The sequence below is a fragment of the Cuculus canorus genome, chromosome 3 (genome assembly GCF_017976375.1).
Source record: "Cuculus canorus isolate bCucCan1 chromosome 3, bCucCan1.pri, whole genome shotgun sequence".
Lineage (NCBI taxonomy): Eukaryota > Metazoa > Chordata > Aves > Cuculiformes > Cuculidae > Cuculus > Cuculus canorus.
This window is the reverse complement of record NC_071403.1, coordinates 2,504,452-2,529,355: the sequence shown is the minus strand read 5'-3', so window position 1 is coordinate 2,529,355 and position 24,904 is coordinate 2,504,452. Positions and strand designations below refer to the sequence as shown.

At 42.9% G+C, this 24,904-nt stretch overlaps 1 protein-coding gene across 1 annotated transcript in view; it reads left to right on the top strand.

Annotated features, from left to right (window-relative positions):
* Nucleotides 1-24,904, top strand: part of TRAPPC12 (trafficking protein particle complex subunit 12) — a 48,491-nt gene that overhangs the window by 2,785 nt on the left and 20,802 nt on the right. Inside the window, exons 3-6 of the mRNA XM_054063657.1 lie at nucleotides 1,770-1,886; nucleotides 7,745-7,858; nucleotides 8,710-8,848; nucleotides 21,060-21,172. Coding sequence (XP_053919632.1) covers nucleotides 1,770-1,886; nucleotides 7,745-7,858; nucleotides 8,710-8,848; nucleotides 21,060-21,172 — 483 coding nt within the window. The remainder of the gene's footprint in view (nucleotides 1-1,769; nucleotides 1,887-7,744; nucleotides 7,859-8,709; nucleotides 8,849-21,059; nucleotides 21,173-24,904) is intronic.

The following is a 24,904-nucleotide window of genomic DNA, read 5'->3' as shown; positions in this document are numbered from 1 at the left end:
GACCAACACCCAATTCTCTACAACGTCCTTTCAGGCAGTTGGCAGTGATAAGGTCTCCTGTCAGCCTCCTCTTCTCCAGGCTAAACAACCCCAGGTCCCTCAGCTGCTCCTCATAACCCTTGTTCTCCAGCCCCTTCCCCAGCTCCATTCCCTTCTCTGGACATGCTCCTGGGCCTCAACGTCCTTCTTGGAGTGAGAGACCCAAAACTGAACCCAGGATTCAAGGTGCAGCCTCACCAGTGCTTGGCCCAGAGGCAGAATCCCTTCCCTGCTCCTGCTGGCCACGGTGTCTCTGATCCAAGCCAAGATGTCATTGGCCTTCTTGGCCACCTGGGCCACTGCTGGCTCATGTTCAGCCGCTGTCAACCAACACCCACAGGTCCTTCTCCTCCAGGCACTTTCCAGACACTCTTCCCCAGCCTGGAGCTGCTCGGGGTTGTTGTGTTCCAAGGGCAGGACTCTGCACTTGGCCTTGTTAAGCCTCACCTTGTTGATCTCAGAGCATGGATCCAGCCTGTCTGGACCCCTCTGCAGAGCCTCCCTACCCTCCAGCAGATCGACACTTCTGACAGGTGACGGCACTGTGCTGTTGCTGGTGGTCACCCTGTGTGTATCATTGCAGTCCTTATTAGAAAACTTAACATTACTGCCTACTCATACCTGAAGGAGTTAAAACCAGATCTGATGTTTTCATGGCAAAGTTTGTTGGATGCGTTGAAAACAGTTGTTGACAGTTTCCATCAAATCCACAACTGGTTGTAGTTTTAAGTAATTCAGTAGTTTCTCATCCTCCTAGTTTGTAAAGCAATGCTTGCATTTGGAATATATGAAGTCTGAAAGCAGGCAGATTTGTTTGCCTGTGGAATTCGCTCTTCAACCAAGTGGGAAATAACATTATTCACTCGTGTTCACAGTGCTTTTAATAACGCTCACTGAAATCACATCATTTGTATCTTCCCTAAGTAGTGGAAGGATATAAGCTGTAGGAAAGAGAGAGTGCTGGAGCAAGCTGTTGGGGAGGGATAACCCCAAAATTAAAGAGAAAACTCTAGATAGTATCATGAAGAATCACAGAATGAATCATAGAATGGTTTGAGTTGGAAGGGACCTCAAAGCCCATCCAGTTCCAACTCCTGCCATGGGCAGGGACACCTCCCACTGGCTCAGGCTGCCCAAGGCCCATCCAACCTGGCCTGGAACCCCTCCAGGGATGGGGCAGCCACAGCTTCCCTGGGCAACCTGGGCCAGGGCCTCATCACCCTCAATCTGAAGAAATTCTTCCTTATGTCTATTCTAAATCTGCCCCTCTCTAGTTTAAAGCCATTGTTCTGTTGCTATGAACCTTTGTAAATCCTCCCCAGCTTTCTTGTAGCCCCTTCAGGTTGCTGGAAGCTGCTCTAAGGTCTCCTTGGAACTTTCTCTTCTCCAGGCTGAACAACTCCAACTCTCTCAGCCTGTCCTCAAATATAATATGAGAATATTAATAAGAGTCCTCGTATAAATGAGCCTGGATGTTTCTATGGTAACTGAAGCCTAAACATTGAAAGAAAAAGCAAATAATGTGGTGTAAATCTAGATATTTTCATTAAAATGCTGTAAATATATATAAATTGATATTCATTTCACACAAGAAGTACTAGAAAACTAGTGTTTCTCCAGGGGAAAAACCTGTGCTCTTGCTAAACTTGAACTCAATGGGTTTTTTTGCTAAAATAACATTTGAAAATGTCTTGTTATGTTTCTTCTTTTTCTGTTCCATGAACACCAAGGGAGATGCAGTAAAAGACTTAATGCTCCGCTTCTTGGGGGAGCAAGCTGCGGTGAAGAGACAAGTTTTAAATGCCAACTCTGTAGAACAGTCATTTGTAGGCTTGAAACAACTCATTGTAAGTAACAATCTTCGTAATTCAATGTATATTAAATACCGTGCTTCCCTCAAGAGCTACTGACTGTGAGGAGAAACTCCAAACCCTCTGCCCTGTCTGTTCATGATCCTGCAAAAGCACAGGGGAAGCACAGTAGTTCTTAGTGGGAATGACACTGGCGTTTAAATGATGTAGGAAATATTTTTTATATGCAAAAGTTAGAAAAAAAAACAAAAGTAATTTTAAGTTATTGTGAATTTTACCAGCTGTTAAATATTTTGTAATGTAAATGGTTGCAAAACACATTTTAATGGCTTTTGGGTTTATCTGTTTATATAATATTTATGTTTTCACCTTAGTGTTTTAGAAAAGGTAAGACGTCGCAGTCTTTAAGGTAAGCAAAGCTGATGAGGTAAATTGAAGCAGCTGAAACTTTTATTTCAGTGCAACTAAATCACTTCCAACGGAAAGCTTAATTTTCTCTGAGTTAAAATCCTTTCCTTAATGTAAATATTCCAGACTTGGAAGTAGTTGCTTCCAGCTGCCTTGTGAATCTTGTCTTGTTCTTTCAACCACTGTGTTTCTGTATGAAACACGTTACTGTTGCATGTCTGAGCCTTACTTAATTTGTAAGTATGTAAAAATTGCTGACTTTTTAGTAAGTATATTTTAGGCATATTTTATTTTTGAAAAAATGGATGAAAATTTCCTGAGGAAAAGCAGTGAGAAATTAGAAGTGATGAGATAGTCTGTATTTAGTATTTAACATCATTTCATTTAATTGCATTACATTCACCAGGTTGGAAAACAAAAAGCTTTCAAACGCTATTCCAGAACGTCATCTCTTCGGTGGTTAATGAAAGGAATTGTAATCAGTCCTCTCTCAAAATCTTTTTTCTAATCAAAGATAAAGTTGTTTACATCAATTTAAATATTTTGATCTCATGTTACTTTTTAAGTCATTTTCCCGTCTCAATATGTGCTTCCTGTCACCTCCTACTTGGTATGGGTAGAGAGCGGCCACATTGCCACTTCTCAGATTTTCTTTTTAAAGGCAAAAATAAGTCTTCTAGTCGTCCCATCATGGATGTCTTCATTATCATCCTAGTAGCTCTTCTGAGAATCTTTTCCATGTGAAGTTAACAGATTTTGATTATCACTGTCTAGAACTTAACACGTTACATGGCGAGTTACATAACTCTGTGTTCATGCTTTTTACCCTTTCTACTCTCCTCCTAGTGTTGTTAGTCATCAGATCTCTGTTCAGTCACGTGAACTTAGATTAAAAATGCTTGCTAGATTGCATCTGCAAATGCGAACACCAGCTCTGTTCACTAGAGCCACTAAAGAATATCTTAAATTGGGCTGATTGCAGTGTACATCCTCGAGTAGTACCTTCTCATTTCCATGTGCAAGTTAAAATACAATTCTGAGGGTAAGATGATGTTGGTGCTCACAGCAAAGAACATCAGAGACTAAAGTTGGTTTTGGGGGATCGTAGCGCCGACAGTCTGCACAAGTTTCCTCAAGTGCAAATTAGTTGTCAGATAAAGCTGGCTGTTAGCAAGAAGGTAGAAAGCTGAACTTCCAAAGGTGGACCTTTTCTGGTGAGACTCCCAACAGCAGCATCATTTCTAAGACAAGTTGTTCACCAAGAAACTGAACTTGGATTGTTCAGCTCTGCTAACAAAATGGGTTTTTTTAGCATGAATTTGGTCTGAAGTCGATTTGAGTGAATTTTGTACCAAGTGATAATTGGTTTATCGAATATCTGCACTTTCTGCCTGGAGGAGAAGGACTGGGGGTGTTGGTTAACAGTGGCTGAATAAGAGCCAGCAGTGGCCCAGGTGGCCAAGAAGGCCAATTGCATCTTGGCTTGTATCAGAGACACCGTGGCCAGCAGGAGCAGGGAGATTATTCTGCCCCTGTACTCGGCACTGGTGAGACCGCACCTTGAATCCTGTGTTCAGTTCTGGGCCCCTCGCTACAAGAAGGATGTTGAGGCTCTGGGGCGTGTCCAGAGAAGAGCAACGAAGCTGGTGAGGGGGCTGGAGAACAAGTCTGACGAGGAGCGGCTGAGAGAGCTGGGGTTGTTTAGCCTGGAGAAGAGGAGGCTGAGGGGAGACCTTATTGCTCTCTACAAGTACCTGAAAGGAGGTTGTGGAGAGGAGGGAGCTGGGCTCTTCTCCCAAGTGACAGGGGACAGGACAAGAGGGAATGGCCTGAAGCTCCGTCAGGGGAGGTTCAGGCTGGACATCAGAAAAAATTTGCACAGAAAGCGTTCTCAGGCCCTGTCAGAGGCTGCCCAGGGAGGTGGTGGAGTCCACATCCCTGGAGGTATTTAAAAGACGGGCAGAGGAGGTGCTCAGGGACATGGTTTAGTGGCAGACAGGAATGGTTGGACTTGATGATCCAAGAGAGTCTTTTCCAACGTGGTGATTCTATGATTTCACAATAGAAATTTCTGCTAGGGGAAATTTCTGCTATTGAACTGGAAATGCTTCCCTGGTAGGGAGGTTGTGCAGTTAAAGTAGTTTTACAGCTTTGTGGCTTTTAAGAGCTATAGGAGCAGTGCAGCAGTCCAGCAGGGTAATTCCGTAGATCTGTGTGCTTCTCATTGTGGTGGTGAGAACTTGTGAATGGAGTTACGCATGTGTAAGGGCTGAGTGTTCCTATGTTTCAACTGAAAACGGAGAATCTGAGTTTTCATTTTCTGAAGTTATTAATCTGGTATAGGAACGTGCATTTGCCTTTAGAGAAAATAAATGTAAGCAGGAGCTTCTCTTCAGCATTGCTTTGTTTTACGGCAGTAAATAAAAATTATCCATATAAGGTGCAAGCTGGAATTATTTTAGCTCCTGTTATCCTGTATTTTGGATTAATTGTTCACCCGCATTTGAACAAGTTTCTCACCTTTCTGATACTTTGAGTTGGAAGCTGTTTGCAGCCATAGAGAAATTGTCTTTCGTGGCTGTCATAGCTAAAAACCCCTGCTGTATCTTGCCACTATAAATACGCAGTGTTTGCTCAAAGTATGCAGTCATTTTTTTCTAGCTGCGACGCCAGGAAAGGGTTACTAGCTACATTTCCTTAACTGATGGGAATTACCGATGTAATTTAAAGGGGAGAAGAATGTCATAGCTAGTGGAGGAGGACATTTTAATCACTTTAATGGTGTTACATGTAGAGTTAATGACTCCCTTTGAGTGTACTTTAAAAAAAAAAAATCATATACTGTTACTTTTGCACATGATTAATGTTGTGCTCTTACATATATTCTCTAATATAACAAACTTGGATACAGTGGTGTGGCATACATATTCCCTTTAATAAGCTAGAAATTATCCTTAAAAATTGGAGGGGAGTGTTCCTTTATTTCTAAATCAGTGAGCAATTTCCAACATTTCTGTAGCGGATTTGGGAGAAGGTGGGAAGCACAGGTGGCACGAACAGTAATTGGGGGCTTGTGAGGTTGCATTTCTACAATAAAACCCGTCCATTTCTTGGATAAAATTTCAGTGGCTGACCTCTGACTCAAATTTTTGTTCTTGAGAGACTGAATGATGTTCTAAATTCTCTTCCTATATCAGGTGAGTTGCCTTTTTGTTGAGCACGTTTTCTGTAGAGCTTTTTTTCTGTAGACGTAATAGAATCATAGAATGGGTTGGAAGGGACCTTTAAAGCTCATCCAGTTCCACCCCCTGCCATGGACAGGGACACCTCCCACTGGCTCAGGCTGCCCAAGGCCCATCCAACCTGGCCTGGAACCCCTCCAGGGATGGGGCAGCCACAGCTTCCCTGGGAAACCTGGGCCAGGGCCTCACCACTCTCAGCATGAAAAAATTCTTACTAATGTCCAGTCTAAATCTGCCCCTCTCCAGTTTATACCCATTCCCCCTCATCCTATCCCCACAAGCCTTTGTGAACAGCCCCTCCCCAGCTTTCTTTTAGCTCCTTCAGGCACTGGAGGGTCGCTATAAGGTCTCCTTCAAGCCTTCTCCAGGCTGAACAACCCCAACTCCCTCAGCCTGTCCTCCTATGGGAGGTGCTCCAGCCCTCTGATCATCTTTGTAGCCTCCTCTGGACCCATTCCAACAGTTCCATGTCCTTCTTATGTTGAGGACATCCAGTCTGCCTGACTCTCTTTTCTTCACAGAATTCCACCTGGCATTCCCTGTATTTGTTCCATCACCTGAGATTCGCTGCTTTTGTTCAGGAAAACAATGCATCGTATTGTATGCAAAGGAGTAACAAAAACCCTGCTGCAATCATACTTCCAATGCCTTTGGTCAACTATATCTTAAATATCAAGGAAAAGTGACCTGCGTGAGGAGACTTACAAGGAACAATTGTGTACGCAAGACTGGTATTCAGCTGTTCGGTAGTATTTTTTCAGTCCAAATCTGCGAGTGTCTTCATAATAGAATGAAAACAGTCTTTCAGATATAGTGAAAACTTCAGTAATTAAAGTTCTTATGGTACTTTATTAGAAAAGGAAGAAATGTAGAGAAGGGAAGATTTAGACTAGGCATAAGGAGGAAATTCTTCGCGATGAGAGTGGTGAGGCCCTGGCCCAGGTTGCCCAGGGAAGCTGTAGCTGCCCCATCCCTGGAGGTGTTCCAGGCCAGGTTGGATGGGCCTTGGGCAGCCTGAGCCAGTGGGAGGTGTCGCTGCCCATGGCAGGGGTTGGGACTGGATGGGCTTTAAGCTCCCTTCCAGCCCAAACCGTTCTATGATTCTATGTAAAAAATATTTTTCCAGTCAAGCTACAGTTTCAGCTTTGTTTGGGCCATTTTACGGAATTGGAAGTTTTCTTCACTTCTGTATCTAAAAACCAGAATATCTTCAGGGTTCTTCGTGTATTTGAACATTCGAGTGTCAGTTGCTGGAATTCTTTTCTACCCTACATCTTCGTAGGGGCACAATCCCTTCCCTGCTCCTGCTGGCCACGCTGTCTCTGATCCAAACCAAGATGCCGTTGGCCTCCTTGACCACCTGGGCCACTGCTGGCTCATGTTCAGCCGCTGTCAACCAGTTTGTTTTATAATGACCTGGTGGATATAGATGTCTCGGGAAACTCCTGTGAATGATAGAAAAGTCTGATAGTTTAAAACCTGTAAAGCATTACTTTGTGTTTAAGTTTTCGGTCATGTTAGCTGTCTACATGTCTGCGTGAGCATTTACGAGGCAGAAGCTTTAAGAGGGTGACAGCAGGGCAAGACAGGTTGACTTGTCTGACAAGGAATGGTTTTGTTTTATGAATAAAAAAATACGTAGAAGAATATTTTTAGATTCACCGTGCAATGGAAATTGAAATGTTTGCATTTTGGAGGTGAAACAGTTGTTATTGTTGTGAATTTATCATTTTATGCATTGTGTTGTTTCTTGGCCTTTGTTCTGGGCAATGTTAGGAAAGTATTTTCATCACAGGAACTGCACTGAGGGTTATAATCTGAAATACTGGAGTCAGTGAGGTAGCGATAGATGTTAAAATACTTGGTAGCAGTAGAATAACTTGTTATTACTGAAATAGGGCTGGGATTTTTTTTCTGCTTTTGAAGAGCAAACAGGATTGTAATATTAAAGTATATTCAGGTATATTAGTAAATACGATACAGCTTTAAGTTTAGCATCCCATATGATGTTGTATATCCTTTTGTTTTACTGATCTAATAATATTAACTCTCTCCCATGCTTGATTTCACTTGTTGCCTAATTAGACCTGCAGCTTTGACAAATGATATTCTGCTTCTCACCGGCCAGGTCTCCTGACCTTGTCATTATTACTGATGAGTACATGTAGCTGCTTCAGGCAAAATAAACAGTTGTGCATTTTAGGGATTTTATGATTTTGCTACTTAATCTCTTCTTTTTCCCAGAGCAGTAAAAACTGGAGGGCAGCAGTTGACTTGTGTGGGCGGCTTCTCACTGCACATGGTCAAGGCTATAAAAAAAGTGGGCTACCTACTAACCATACAACAGATTCTTTACAAGTAAGTTTAAAGATACACCCTTGGATTATTTTTTCCAGCGATATTTGTGGTAGCATTTTTTTTTAACGTGGTTAAACGTCTTTCCCTGATCGTTGCCTAAGAACTGAGTTTATTAAGGTATTGTAGGAATTAGTATTTTTTTTTTGTTTCCTTATGTAAAGTAGGTCTTCATTTAAAACAATTTTATTTTCAAGTAAAATTCTTTCTTAAATGTATGTTTTTAAAGTTAATCACACTAGTGAAAAGGAATATGTTTTACTCTTGGAAGACTCCCTGTGCTGAAATTATGGACAGTATCTAGAGTGGAGACTTTGTAGTAAGATTTCAAATGTCAGAAGTATGATTCGTGATGATAAGAAAATAAGAACCAAAAGTGGTAAAGGTTCATGAATCATTGGAAGTGTTTTACTCACCAAAATGTGACTGGCTGACAAGCCACTGGTAACTATAAAACTCGTGAAGTGTCGCCACAATCATAACGGGTTTTAAGAATGGTGTAAAATGGAAGAAACAATAAGGAATCAGATTTGGAATACTTACATGCCAACTCTACTTAAGGAGAGATGTTCTAATTTTGGTACAGGTTAGTTTTTAAACTTCATCTTCAAAATCTCAGTATCTTTACGAACAATTAAAACATCAGTTCTCTGCGTTTTATTTTAATGATCTTACGAAAAGTGTCCTGTGACAGAGCATGTACATATAATCCCTGATTCTTATCAGTAAGAGACATGGAAACTCTTGACTCGGCTTCACCAGAAAAACCACGTTGAAATTGTATTTGGATGTGGCTTGTGATCGAGGCTGATGACAGACCTTGTCTTTTCTTTTTTCTATGTATTAATTTTTAGCTGTGGTTTGTGAGACTCGCGCTGCTGGTAAAACTGGATCTGTTCCAAAATGCAGAAATGGAATTTGAACCGTTTGGAAATTTAGACCAGCCTGATCTTTATTATGAATATTACCCTCACGTGTACCCCGGCCGAAAAGGTAAGATACTTGATTTATAAAATGGTTTTTATTTTTGCCATTTTACACAGTCACCATAAAATAACAGACGAAGTGTATTTTAATTCTAAATCATTGTTGAACTTTGGATTATTTCTTTTTTTTTTTCCCCCCAGAAGAACACGGTTAACTAGTAAGTCAGTGTTGTTTGCATTAATGGAGGTAGCAGTAAGTAATAAGGGGTAAAACTACTGCATCACAGTATAGGTAAGCAGAATATTTCATGATGCATTTGAAAGTGGAATGTTTTTAACAAGTAAATATAATAAAGTAGTTTAGTTTTAGGATATTGAAATTAAACTCCAAACTAGAATAGTTTAATGTAGGCAGAAACGGGCTGTGAAAAGTGATGAGAGACTTCGTGGAAACAGAATCTAGAAGCTTTCCTTTCTAAATTAATCCAGGTACTATCAATATGATGTTTTTAACACTTACATGTCTATGCACGCGTGCTAATATATTTTCTTAGGTTTCTTGATTTTTAGGATATAAAGCCCAAGAAGTTAGACATAATTTGATAAATCTCCTTAATAAAAAAATAAAAGCTGGTTAAATTTAATATTATTTGCTTATTAATTGCAACTAAATTAAACACAGTGATTTACTGTGTGTCTCATTGTTGAGGAGGAAGAAAAACACCACCAGCTTTAATTCTTTATAAGGGGTTTATCTCACGTTATAAGTGCACTAATGTGGAGAAGGACCTGGGAGTCCTGGTGGACTAGGAACTACTGGAGAGCCCAGGAGAGGGCCACAAAGATGATCAGGGGATTGGAACCTCTCTCTTATAAGGAAATGCTGAGAGACCTGGGTCTGTTTCGCCTGGAGAAGACTGAGAGGAAATCTTATCAATGCTTATATTATATCTAAGGGGTGTGGCTTAGATGATCTCCAGAAGTCCCTTCCAACCCCTGCCATTCTGTGATTAAGTCCCTCTGACCTTACGAATTCTGAATGTGTCTGTGCTAAAATCTGAGCATAAGGAAAATATTCCATTTTATTTTTATATGCCTCAGTTCACTTTTAGCAGTTAAACATCCCAACCAGGATCATAATCTGACCATCTGTAAGGAAAAATAATCATAAAATCTCTCGGTTGGAAAAAACCTTTGAGATGATCGAGTCCCACCATACCTGTCAGCTACTAAATCATATCCCTGAGCACCTCATCTGCCCATCTTTTAATCCCCTCCAGAGATGGAGACTCCACTACCTCCCTGAGCAGCCTCTGCCAGGGCCTGAGAACCCTTTTTGTGAAAAAGTTTTTCCTGATGTCCAACCTCAACCTCCCCTGGCACAACTTGAAGCCATTCCCTCTCGTCCTATCGCCTGTCAGTTGGGAGAAGAGACCAACACCCACCTCGCTACAACCTCCTTTCAGGCAGTTGTAGGCAGTGATAAGGTCTCCCCTCAGCATCCTCTTCTCCAGGCTAAACAGCCCCAGGTCCCTCAGCTGCTCCTCATAACCCTTGTTCTCCAGACACCAGCTCCGTTCCCTTCTCTGGACATGCTCCAGAACCTCAATGTCCTTCTTGTAGTGAGAGACCCCAAACTGAACCCAGGGTTCAAGGTACAGCCTCACCGGTCCTCAGTTCAGGGGCAGAATCCCTTCCCTGCTCCTGCTGGCCACGGTGTCTCTGATTCAAGCCAAGATGCCATTGGCCTTCTTGGCCACCTGGGCCACTGCTGGCTCATGTTCAGCCGCTGTCAACCAACACCCCCAGGTCCTTCTCCTCCAGGCACTTTCCAGCCACTCCTCCCCCAGCCTGGAGTTGCTCGGGGTTGTTGTGTCCCAAGGGCAGGACTCGGCACTTGGTCTTCTTGAGCCTTATCCTGTTAGTCTCAGTGCATGAATTCAGCCTATTCAGATCCCTCTGCAGAGCCTCCCTACCCCTAAGATCGAGGCTGGATGAAGCTGACCTACTGTTTGTAGAGATCTCGTATAAATACAACGTGTATAAGATGTGGGAAGAGCTATCAAACCTTCCTTTTGTAGTTTTGAGGAGAGAGACCAATGCTGTTTGGATGTAGGAAAGAGCAAGCAGTTGTCTTCTGGCTGTCATGAAACTACACAGTGCTGGATTATGGATAAAGAAATTCAGTCTGCATGCATCGTTAACCAGCTAATTTAAATAATAAAATAGATATAAATCATTCATCTATTTTGGTTGAAATACATTAGTGTGAATCTGCAATCCACTGCTGTTTGGTAATTTTACTTCTCATTTTGTGGTGTAACAAGCATAAAAGGAAGGGGTTTGTTTCAACGTTTTAATTTTGATTCATGATGTATAAATGGAGTAAGCGCTTAAAAATCAATTTAACAAATGAGAGTATAGATATAAATAATGTACACATTAATTGCAATAGATATTTTGAATCATTTCTTTGTATTCAAAATATTCATAATAGAAAACTTTATTACATTTCTTGTGTTTTCTGTGCTTGAAGTATGGAAGGGTTACACATCTGAGCTTCTAGTGCAGTGTGGGCAGTCCCTCTTCCATTAATCACTGAGAAATCTACCTCATAAAATTGAAATTCCAACTAGAAGTGTGAGAAATGGAGTATATTATATCCATTAATTTCATTTAATCTGGCCAATATGGTCTTGTTAATTTTCTTCTGAACTTCTCCTGAGGTTCTTTTCCTTTTGGCAACACTTCTAATCCCCGTTTTGCCCTGAGATGTTGTATGCCGTTTGCAGCTGTGCTGTGTGTTGATCCTGTGACTGTTGTCTTCCTCGTGGCTGTAGTATCCTTCTGTAATCTCCCTTTCCTGGTTTCCGCAGTCTCTTTCTTCTTCCGTCTCCATTGCCTGGAGGTGTGCACCATCTCAGGGGATGGAATCCACCGGGGTCCTTCTATCAGCCAGCGGAATTAGTAAAGTCAGTTGGTGTTTGATACAGCGCAGAGAACAACCCGTTCTCACTTCCTAGTAAAGTCTAAATGTTCAGTTAGAGATTTACTCCTAAATTCATCTGTGGAGAGAAGCCACAAAGTCTGTATTTCTGTATAATTAGTTTGGTTTGTAATAGCCAGGTACCTGGGTCAGGAACTCTGTTCCAGCTTGCTTCCTGCACGTCTACACTGTACTCTGTGCAGTAGAGAAGGCTGAATATTTGTCATTGTTCTTGTGACTAATGGATTTCAGGATATTTTTTTTAGAGTTTTGTCTTTACACAGTGACCCACTGTGTAAATAGAATCATAGAATGGTTTGGGTGGGAAGGGACCTTAAAGCCCATCCAGTTCCAACCCCCCTGCCATGGACAGGGACACCTCCCACTGGCTCAGGCTGCCCAAGGCCCATCCAACCTGGCCTGGAACCCCTCCAGGGATGGGGCAGCCACAGCTTCCCTGGGCAACCTGGGCCAGGGCCTCACTGCCCTCATTGTGAAGAAATTCCTTCTTATGTCCAGTCTAAATCTGCCCCTCTCCAGTTTATACCCATTGCCCCTCGTCCTATCACTCCAAGCCTTTGTGAGCAGTCCCTCCCCAGATTTCCTGTAGCCCCTTCAGGTGCTGGAAATGTTAGCGACTGGAGAACAAATCTTAGAAGGAGCGGCTGAGGGACCTGGGGTTGTTTAGCATGGAGAAAAGGTGGCTGAGGAGAGACCTTACCACTCCCTACAACAGCCTGTAAGGAGGTTGTAGAGACGTGCGTGTTGGTCTCTTCTCCCAAGGGACAGGCGATAGGATGAAAGGGAATGGCCTCAAGCTGCCCCAGGGCAGGTTCAGATTGGACATCAGGAAAAACAACTTCACCGAAAGGTTTCTCAGGCCCTGGGCAGAGGCTGCCCAGGGAGGGGATAGAGTCCCCGTCACGGCGGGCCTTAGAAGGCAGGTAGATGAAGTGCTCAGGAATGTGATTTAGTAGTGGACAGGGGTGGCTGGACTTGATGATCTCAAAGGTCTTTTCCAGCCAAATGATTCTATGAGCCTATATTGTTTGATTCTGTCTTTCTCATGATACTTCATAAACTCCCTCATATGACAGATCAGCCAAACTGAGACAGTCTTTCTATTGGCAATGCTGATGTGTTCCTGAGAGAGCTAACAACTAAAATAGAACATTAAATTGCTGTTTCATCCCTATATGAGATAATTTGTTCTTTTTTCTGGTTAACAGACAATTAAGTTACAGAAAAGTTGACATTACCAATACCAGTGCTCTAAAGCTGCAATAATTGAGAATAATTTATTTTGAATTGCAAAGAAAAAAAAAAAAAACATGCACAAGGAAAATCGACTTTTATTCCCCTGACCAGAGCTTTACAATTATAGCAGTGGGATTTTTTTTTTTTCCCTGTTTCATTTGCCTTGTGATGATACAGCAACATCTTTATTCCTCTTAACGTGAAATCAGTCTTGTCTTATCTGGTGGAAAATGCCTAAATCAGGAACATATTCATAAAAATGCAGTTGCTGTAGAAGCTGATTTCACACTGTACACCATTTCAGGAACTCTTACTAATTCGAGCACAAGGTGTTTTTCAAGTGTGACTGTGTTGGGATCACAGGGACGCACTAATGTGTGCTGCAATAGGCTGAGTCTTTCAGATGCACAGTGACAGTTTTAAAAATCCATATATAAAAATATAAATATAAAAATATATACAGATATATTTATATTATATACAAAATGTATATATTTCTGTATATTAGTTGTATAAAAATATGTATCTTTCTCTCAAAGTAAGAGTCTATACATCACTCAGCTGTTCCTTCAGCAAATTTGACTAGGTCTGTGTTAATTTTCTAACCTTACTAACACCTGCTATAGTTAGTTGTTTTTACAGAAATACATGAAAAATTGATAATAAAAGTATTTGGCTGTGTGAGATTTCCTTTTTTACATGTCCTTATTTATTCTGGCAGTGCTCTTAATTTGGTTCTTTTATTCAGTTTTGAAACTCAGCTTCCCCTTAATGAGTCTATCCCGTGTGGTCTAGAACTGTCACGATGTAAACAGGTTTCCAGTGTCGCTGTCTGAAGTGAAATGTAATAAATTATAATTATTGCTACATTTAATAAGCTTATGAAATAGCAAAAGCTGTAGTAAGAAACTTGTCATATGTCTGTCTCGGCGATACTGCACTTACTGTGAAAACCCTCCAGAATTTCTGTGTCATAGAATCATAGAATCACCAGGTTGGAAAGGACCCACTGGATCATCGAGTCCAACCATAAGGTGTGTTGTACCTGCAGAAGGTATATTGTAGACATGAGGACCGTGTGTGGGGCAGGGACTGTGCACCGCTCCCCGCTCTGCCGTCCTCCGAAGCCTTGTCCCTCTGCTGAGAGTCAGACCATAACGAAGCACTAACGTGGATCAGGGAATTCATAGAATCATGGAATGGTTTGGGTTGGAAGGGACCTTAAATATCATCTAATTCTAATCTCCTGCCATAGGCAGAGACACCTCCCACTGGCTCAGGCTGCCCAAGGCCCATCCAACCTGGCCTTGAACCCCTCCAGGGATGGGGCAGCCACAGCTTCCCTGGGCAACCTGGGCCAGGGCCTCACCACCCTCAGTGTGAAGACGTTCCTCCTAATGTCCAGTCTAAATCTGCCCCTCTCCAGTTTATACCCGTTGCCCCTCATTCTATCTCCACAGGCCTTTGTGAACCGCCCCTCCCCAGCTTTCTTGTAGCCCCTTCAGGTACTGGAAGGTCTTATCGGAGCCTTCTCTTCTCCAGGCTGAACAACCCCAACTCTCCCAGCCTGTCCTCGTATGGAAGGTGCTCCTGCCCTCGGATCATCCTTTTCTATCCCATTTTATGCTTTCAGTAAATGATTATTTGCCCTTCTGCTGCTTTTTGGTATTGAAGATTTCTTGAGTAGCCTGCAGAAGGTAGATCAGAAGGCATTTCTGTCACTGATTTTGCAATAAGGGAATACATCAATAACATTGGAATCTTTTTTTCTGCTCTGAAAGGGCTGCAGATGTGGGCTGCCGTTAAAGTGATTGACATGAGGTGATGTTTGTGTTGTGACAGTTATGAAAATGTGCAGCTGTTCATAAAGAAACCGACATTAACATCTGTGGCCTTAGAAAATTCTACCTGATCTTACTTTTATTCCATCTGTTCCCATGCTTTTAGAATATTCGTTTTCCTTTCAGCAGACCTTTTTCCGTGTTTTAGTTTTGCCGTTTGTATGATGATTATATATATATACGCAAATGAAATTAATTCATGCCAAAATGACAATCAAAAATCATATGCTTTCAAAAAATTGCTGTGTTTAACAGCGATAGCTAGGAAAGAATTGTCTTAAACCATTTTTTTGTTACAAATTTTTTATGGATAAAATTATTTTGAAACCCATAAAGAGGAGCTACTGTAAAACATCAAGCTAGAATAAGACTTATTTAATGTAAAAACGGAAATTGAATACATGCCAGTAGTTGTAGGGTATTGCCTTTCGTTGAAGTCATCTAAGGTAGTTGCTGTGGTTTTGCTGTGGTGTTACTTCCTTAGAAATACAAAGCATGAAGCAGAGACCAAAATCATAGAATCATAGAATAATTAGAGTTGGAAGGGAGCTTAGAGATAATCCAGTTCCACCCCCTGCCATGGACAGGGACACCTCCCACTGGCTCAGGCTGCCCAAGGCCCATCCAACCTGGCCTGGAACCCCTCCAGGGATGGGGCAGCCACAGCTTCCCTGGGCAACCTGGGCCAGGGCCTCACCACTCTCAGTGTGAAAGAATTCTGACTAATGTCCAGTCTAAATCTGCCCCTCTCCAGTTTATACCCATTGCCCCTCATCCTGTCTCCACAAGCCTTTATGAACAGCCCCTCTCCAGCTTTCCTGTAGCCCCTTCAGGTACTGGAAAGTCACTATAAGATCTGCTCAGAGCCTTCTCTTCTCCAGGATGAACAACCACAACTCTCTCAGCCTGTCCTCTTAGGGAAGATGCTCCAGCCCTCCGATCATCTTTGTAACCTCCTCTGGACCCATTGCAACAGCTCCATATTCTTCTTACGTTGAAGATTCCAGAACTGGACACAGTCCTCCAGATGAGGTCTCACAAGAGAGGAATAGAGGGGCAGAATCCTCTCCCTCGCCCTCCTGGCCACGTTGCTTTTGATGCAGCCAAGGACATGGTTGGTTTCTGGGCTGCAAGGGCACACTGCCGGCTCATGTCGAGCTTCTGATCGACCAGCACCCCCAAGTCCTCCTCTGCAAGGCTGCTCTCAAGCACATCATCCCCCATCATGTACTGAAAATGGGGATTGCCCCAGCCCTTGTGCAGGACCTTAACACTTGGCCTTGTTGAACCTCATGAGGTTCTCACAGCCCCCTCCGACACCACTCGTCACAGATCTCCATCTGGACTTTGAGCTATTGACCACTACTCTTTGAATACAACCATCCAACGAGTTTCTTAGACACCGAGCTGTCCACTCATCGAATCCATATCTCTCTAATTTAGAGAGAAGGATTTTTTTGGGGGGACTGTGTTTTGAGGGACACAGTTTTGAGGGACTGTGTCAAAGGCTTTACACAAGTTCAGATAGATCACATCCGTTGGTTTACCATCCAAAATCCGTCCTCCTGTGCTCCTAAGTAAACATTTTAATTACAGGATGTGCTGCTTGTTTTAAGTATTTGTTTGATGTTTGGCCTCCTGAAGTTCAGCACTGAGTGGGATGTAATAGAGGGCATGCGTTTGGTTCCGAAGAGCTGTGCCAAAGGCCAGAATCCTGTGTTTATACAGAATTCTCTTATCTGTAGTGGGATACCGCAGGAATATGTATGCCTGCTTGTGCAGGAGCATGTTCCAAAGAAATAGGTATTACACTTTGTGCCTATCACATCCCGACGGCCATGGAGTGGGACTGAGAACTGCATTTAAACAGTTTATTACTTACAGTGTTACAATTCTAAGACAGGAGTATAACCGATGTTAGTATCCTGTAAGGGTTTGTAAGGACTCTACGGCCTGTCCAGAGTCCTGCGACAAAGTCTTTATAGATATCAGAGGACTGGAGCACCTCCCGTACGAGGACAGGCTGAGAGAGTTGGGGCTTTTCAGCCTGGAGAAGAGAAAGCTCCAAGGAGACCTTATAGCGACCTTCCAGTACCTGAAGGGGCTACAAGAAAGCTGAAAGAGGACTTTGTACAAGGGGATGGAGTGATAGTACGAGGGAGAATGGCTTTAAATCGGAGAGGGGAAGATTTAGATAAGACATTAGGAGGAATTTCTTCATGATGAGGGTGGTGAGGCTCTGGCCCAGGTTGCCCAGGGAAGCTGTGGCTGCCCCATCCCTGGAGGGGTTCCAGGCCAGGTTGGATGGGCCTTGGGCAGCCTGAGCCAGTGGGAGGTGTCCCTGCCCATGGCAGGGGGTTTGGAACTGGATGATCTTTGAGGTCCCTTCCAACCCAAACCATGCTATGATTCTGCTTTCAGGATCACTCTGGTTCTTTGTTCTGTGGTTATGGTGTCACGTTAGCATAATTCTGCTGTAGCTGCCTGCTTGCTCCGATATACAGGTGGCTGACCATGGGCCAGTCTGGTCATCCTGATACGCAACGAGTGGTGAAGGCGTAACGGCTAGGTTATTCTTCTCCACTTATCCTGACTGCACACCTGGGCTTGGACATGACTGTTGGCATAAAGTGATGGCCAGACCTTTGCCTCGCTCCCCTCCACCCTGCAGGTCAGAAAGGCAGTTGCCACCTTCAGCAGCTCCAAGGGGAATAACAAGTCATTTGCTTAAATATGTGGCCTAACAGTAAGCAAGTAGGTGAAACGTGTCCCTGCCCATGGCAGGGGGCTTGGAACTAGATAGTGTTTATCCCTTCCAAACCGAACTATTTTATGATCCTATGAAACCTTTCAGACAATAGAATTTCTTTCTTCATCTAACAAACACGTGTGTTGCTATTACAGCTTTGTGTTAATGTAGTAAATGTTACTTCCTTGTTTGGGTTTTTTTTTTCCCAATATAACTCTGTTATTGAGGCAAGTGTGGGCTTTGTCCCTGCTGTTAATCGGCTTTTTAATTAAATTTTGTACTCTGAATTCTACCACCTGCCTTTCGGACCTTCATAACGCTGTTATTATTGACCTATAGAGTCATCAACAACTGTCATTTGCCTCTTCCCAGTTGTTTTCCTGTTAACCTAGACAACATAAAAGGAAAAACAGTGTTTTCTGAAATCTCAGGCATGCTTTTTTAGGTCTTGACTCTTTTTCGTTTCTCACCACCTTCACATTAATATGTTAGGGAATACACCATCAGAAGTCTTAACTTTTGTGTCTTACAAGACAGAGTGGAAGCTGTAGTTTGGTACATTTGTGTCCAGTTTCTTTTCTCTCATATATTCTTTAACAGCAAGAATGGGCTCCTCCATCCTTTGTTCTTTCAGCCGGAAAAGGCCGAGTGACTAGCCTTTGATGCAACATGATTTGGTGTCATACACAACAACAAATCCATGTCTGTTTGTTCAAACCAAAGTACTTAGTGAGCTCAGATTGAACTATTCCAAGTCTGCACTCTCTGTAATTCTCTTATTTATAGTTTTTACCTTTTTATCAGTGAACAGTTGTAGCTCTGGTGAAGATTCACAAGAGTAACATTAACTCATTTAACTAAAAAGAAGCTTAGTTGGAGACAGAGACATGTACTTAAATAAAAATCTCTGTTTCTGCTAATCAAAAATCTCAGTTTCTTTTTCCTAAACAGAGTATTTAAGGAACTTGTTTGGATAAATGTTTTGGATAAGTGCTGCAGGTTTTTATGAGCAAAATTTGCTCATCTGATTTGACTTGAAGTTACAAAATGCTGTTTGTATGCAGTGGTAAGACGTCCTTACCAGTGACAAAAGCTCTTTTCTGTTCTGTTTTGCCCACTTGCCACACTTGTGCAAGAGTCCGCATACAGGATTGTGCCTTCACCCTCCAAAAAAAGATCTGCTCTTCAGATTACTAGGAAACTGAGGAATAGGGCAGAAACGGTGTTTCTGAGGATTGAAATAAAGTTAGCAGCCTGTTTAATGAGCTGTAAGGAACAGAAATCCACTGGGGATATTTGCTGGATGCTTAGAGGAACGCTCGCGGAATACTTGTTATATCAAGAGTTTCAAAAAGAAGAAACAGGTAGAATCATAGACTCACAGAATAGTTTGGGTTGGAAGGGACCTCAAAGCCCATCCAGTTCCAACCCCTCTTCCACGGGCAGGGACACCTCCCACTGGCTCAGGCTGCCCAAGGCCCATCCAACCTGGCCTGGAACACCTCCAGAGATGGGGCAGCCACAGCTTCCCTGGGCCTGGGCCCACCACCCTCATCATGAAGAATTTCTTGCTTATGTCCAGTCTAAATCTGCCCCTCTCCAGTTTATCCCCATTGCCTCTCATCCTGTCCCCACAAGCCTTTGTAAAAAGTCCCTCCCCAGCTCTCTTGTAGTCCTTTCAGGTACTGAAAGGTCACTCTAAGGTCTCTTCAGATTATTCTCTTCTCCAGGTTGAACAACCCCAATGCTCTCAGCCTGTCCTCATAAGGGAGGTGCACCAGCCCTCAGATCATATTCATGGCCTCCTCTGGACCCGTTCCAACAGCTCCATCTCCTTCTTATGTTGAGAATTCTAGAACTGGATCCAGGACTCCAGATGAGGTCTCACCAGAGAGGAACAGAGGGGCAGAATCACTTCCCTCGCCCTGCTGGCCACGCTGCTTTGGATGCAGCCAAGGACACCGTTGGCCTTCTGGGCTGCGAGCACACATTACCGGCTCATGTCGAGCTTCTCACCAATAAGCACCCCAAGTCCTTCTCCTCAGGGCTGCTCTCAATCACATCATTCCCCAGCCTTTATTGAAATCATAGAGTTTGAGTTTGTCCTGCGTGACATAGTAATGTAAATTCTGGTTTGAGCAGCCCTTGCTCTGTGGGGCAGCGTCCTTCTGGATTTGTGTGAGAGGCTTTGTCATCATGCTTGATGTTCCTAGTAAGGATCACACTGGAATGCTTTTTGGCCACACACTTTGAAAGGAATACTAAGTGGTTGAGAAATAATACATAAATAAAGTACATTTGAAAGTAATACAGTTCTGAGTGCCTATTCCAACTGAAGTCTTGAGTTGTGATAGCAAATAAATCAGATTCTTATGGAGTCTCAGTTGGACTGGAGTCACATTTATCATCCTGACACTCCACGGCACCAGTTCTGCTGCTGTAGGTTAGTAATGGGTTATTCCTTCCGCTCACATGGTTCCCTCAGCAGTATGCAAGATCGATACTTCACAAAATATACAACCGCAAAAAATGTTTTACAAAACATTGTATAAATTCTGTAAAAATGGATAACATGAGACGTTTCATCTGCGCTCCATTAAATACCCTTTTCTCTGCTGAGCTGTTCTCTTACCAATTCAGATTTTCTGTATGAGTATTTATTGAGTTGACCTTCTGCCACATTTTACAAGAGAATGTAATGATACAAGCTTGCTCCGAGCTGAAAATACTGGAACAGTCATTAACCAAAACTAGGGACGAGGGGCAATGGGTATAAACTAGTTAGACTAGACATAAGGAGGAATTTCTTCACAATGAGAGTGGTGAGTCCCTGGAACAGGTTGCCCAAGGAAGCTGTGGGTTTCTGTAATGAAGGGGTCCTTTGTATCAGCTTTCTTTGGAGAAGGATTGTGTAGAAGTGGGTTTGCATGCCCTGGTTATATAATTTTCACAAGCATGTTTTTACAGCAAACTATTCCATGTTGTTTCTTCTGCAGTGATTATGAAAAATGCAGTCATAGAATCATAGAATAGTTTGAGTTGGAAAGGACCTTAAAGCCCATCCAGTTCCACCCTCTGCCATGGGCAGGGACACCTCCCACTGGCTCAGGCTGCCCAAGGCCCATCCAACCTGGCCTGGAACCCCTCCAGGGATGGGGCAGCCACAGCTTCCCTGGGCAACCTGGGCCAGGGCCTCATCACTCTCATCTTGAAGGATTTCCTCCTAATGTCTAGTGTAAATCGTCTCCTACATTATGGGCTATAGCTGAGGAAAAAGTTTGCTGTTTTTTCACTTTTTACATATTTCACCAGGAGAAGAAAAAGATACCGATGTAAAGTGGACTATGTGTCATATACACTAGTGAGAAATACCTTGTGTAATGTAGGTAAATCACAAACTGATCATTCCAGCAGACACCTTTAATAAACTTCATTTTCTTTCTAGGTTCTATGGTTCCTTTCTCCATGCGGATTTTACATGCCGAACTCCCTCAGTACCTAGGGAATCCTCAGGAATCGCTTGACAGACTGCACAGCATGAAGATAATCTGCGCAAAGGTAACAGCTTCTCTATGCACTGACATTTCCTCATGTTTAAGAAATGTATTTTATTGTCCTTTTAAAGAACTCTACATTTCCACAAAGATATTTTTTTACTCTATCTTGATACAAATAAGGAACTTGCTAATGGAATTAATGAAGTGCTTCTTCCATTTTAGGATACATCCTACTCCTGTGGGAGCTCTGACTAAAACAGTAGAACAGTGGACAGCACAGTTCTCTTGCTGTAACGCTTTTGACAGACAAGACACACAGGACAGTGAACAGATGTGTTTAAGGGCAAGTAGGAGAGCTTTCTCCCCTCACTCACCTGCATCCAGCTAGCTCGAAACACAGGTGTTAATGCCTGGTGAGGCCCTGGCCCAGGTTGCCCAGGGAAGCTGTGGCTGCCCCATCCCTGGAGGGGTTCCAGGCCAGGTTGGATGGGCCTTGGGCAGCCTGAGCCAGTGGGAGGTGTCCCTGCCCATGGCAGGGGGTAGAACTGGATGGGCTTTGAGATCCCTTCCAACCCAAGCTATTCTATGATTCTATTCTATGATTGTATATTGATCCTTCAGGATATGGTTGGCCTTCTGGGCTGCGAGCACATGTTGCTAGCTCATGTCAAGCTTCTCTCATTATGAGAGAAAAAGAGGGAAAATTTAGGTAATAAGAGATGAATGAGACATTTGTTATAGAGTTGAGAAGAATTTATTTGGAAACAGTTGAGAGAGGTGTCTGACTTGGCCAAGAAGCGCCACTTTCAGCACTTTGCCAATGCAGTTACCTCTTCATGGCCATCTCATCTCATTATTGCTGGCAGGTTGTTGTCTCTAGCCTTTTCCTTCATAAACAGTTGTCTTCAATTTGAGGTAATTTCTTTCTTCTAGGAAATATCTTTCTCTCTTGGAGGATTTCTCTCTGCTTACTGACATTTGCCTACTCTGGTCTGCAGCAGATCCAGTGTTTCATATCTTATTTTAATGCGATCTGGTAGTAAGTGCTGCGTTGTTTCCCCTCAGTCATAAGGGTGCCACTAGATTCCAAGTTTTTTAACTTCCTTAATCTTGTAACTGAGAGAGGAAATTGTATGAATGTGAACAAGAAAGTGACTGCTGAGTGGGGCAGGGCGTTCATTAGCCGTCTGGCTGCATTTATTGAAATGGCCATATCTCGGTTAGCGTCATTAGCCACGATTCTCTTCAGATTAAATATTCTCAGTCAACAGAGTAATGAAAGAAAAGGAAATTAAGTCCCCCACCTTTGGTACAAGTCATCTACAACCTTGAGGTGGGTCTGCATAAAATCCTTTCCTTGAAGCGCTTGTCCTTAGAGGACACCCAGCGTACCAAGAAGGCTTTTAAACTGCAATGCAATGTTTTATTTGGACTTGAACAAGGCTGTTGATTTGTTTAAATAAGGGAAAGTGGATGTGCTGGAGAATCATAGAATCGCTTGGTTGGAAAAGACCTTTGAGATTGAGTCCAACCGTACTTGTCCACTACTAAACCACATCCCTGAGCACCTCATCTACCCGTCTTTTAAACCCCAGGGATGAGGACTCCACCACCTCCCTGGGCAGCCTCTGCCAGTGCCTGAGAACCCTTTCAGTAAAGAAATTTTGCCTAATGTCCAACCTTAACCTGCCGTGGCGCAACTTTAGGCCATTCCCTCTTGTCCTGTCTCCTGTCACTTGGGAGAAGAGCCCAGCACCCACCTCTCCACAACCTCCTTTCAGGCAGTTGTAGACAGTGATAAGGTCTCCCCTCAGCCTCCTCTTCTCCAGGCTAAACAACCTCAGGTCTCTCTTGCTCAAGGGCCCATCCAACCCAGCCTAGTTATTGTAGTCATTGCAGGTTACTTCATTTGCTTTTGATTAAATAGTTTGTCTTTGGAGCAATTCAAAGACAAGTACAGAAACAAGAGTGTGGAAAAAGGCAGCTTGTAAAGATAAATATGCTTTTTAAAAACAGTTGTAAATTGATGATAATTTAACCTTTTGAAGTCAGTGTTGAGTGACGCAAAACATTTAGACGCACGTTTTAATTTTTTTATAGAATGCGATCTATAATCTCTATCTCACCTGGAATGTTCAAGAATAAAGTGCACAACAGTTACGTAAACGCATGGCATAACGGAGAAAATAACATACAGAATGTATGCTCGTTAGTCTTAATATTGGTATATGGCACTTGGGAACCCTTTGGGTTATAACAGAATTAATTGGGGAGCTTCCAGCCAAACGCCTCTGGTGTTTCACTTCCCTATTTTAAAAAGTGGAAAAATAATCTTTGGTCGTCGGTATTTACAGAAGGGCGTACGAGTAGTGATTATGTAAATGAGATGATCTCGGAGTCATAAAACCTGCAAGAGAGAAAAGACCTATTAGTTCACCTAGTCGGTCTCTCTGCAATGCAAGGTTGTTTTGTAGTTCTTAATGAGCCGGCTTGTGGAGCTGAGGCCACGTCCCCTGGGAAGCGGTTCCCGGTGAATGCTGATGCATTCTCATCATAAGAAAATCTGTCTTGCTGTTTTGTTTCTCTTCCTTAATGTAATTGTGGCTTTTCTTTAAACCTGCCAAATTCATAGACTCACAGAATGGTTTGAATTGGAAGGGATCATAAAGCTCATCTAATTCCAACCCCCTGCCATGGACAGGCTCAGGTTGCTCCAAGGCCCATCCAAGCTGGCCTTGAACACCTCCAGGGATGGGGCAGCCACAGTTTACCTGGGCCAGGGCCCTCCCGTCCTCATCATGAAGAATTTCTTACTAACGTCTCATCTAAATCTTTCCCCTTCCATCTTAAATCTGTGGATTAATAGGGAATGAAACAGAAGAATGAGTAAAGGAATACTAGGCAGTAAAACTAATGAAAATGTTCAAAACAAGAAAAAGCATAGGTCATATACATAAAACTGATACTGAAAGTAGATGCTAGGAGTGTTTGATTGTATTTCTCTTCTATCCCGTGTGATATTGCTAGGATAAATATTTTACTGTCTGTGGTGAAGCAGGATGAAGGGGTTTGCTAAAATTAAGTGATTCCTATCAGCAAACTCAGACAGCTTTCACTGAGGAATTACCTGAATCATTATCTTAAACCATTCTCGGAAAACTGGGGAAATACCCAAATACTGAAAAACTGCAGATGATGTTCCTATACTTCAGAAGGGCAAAAGGAGATAAACCTAGAGAATAAACCAATTAGCCTGAAATCTGCACTGAGTTCTGTTTTAATTACATTGAGCTTGAGGTGACAGCTAGACATCCTCAAGTAATGTCACAAAATGATTAATGTAGTAGTCTAATTTTATGCTAATACCTAATTCTTTTCACATGATGTGCGCTCACAGCCCGGAAGGCCAACCGTATCCTGGGCTGCATCCAGAGCAGAGTGGCCAGGGGGCGAGGGAGGGGATTCTGCCCCTCTATTCCTCCCTTGTGAGACCTCACTTGGAGTATTATGTCCAGATCTGGAATCCTCACCATAGGAAGGAGATGGAGCTGTTGGAACGGGTCCAAAGGTGATCCGAGGGCTGGAGCACCTCCCATATGAGGACAGGCTGAGGGAGTTGGGGTTGTTCAGTCTGGAGAAGAGCAGGCTCCGAGGATACCTTAGAGCAGCTTCCAGTACTGAAAGGGGCTACAGGAAAACTGGGGAGGGACTATTTACAAGGGCCTGGAGTGACAGGACAAGGCAGAATGACTTTAAATTGGAGGGGGGAAGATTTAGATTAGACATTAGGAAG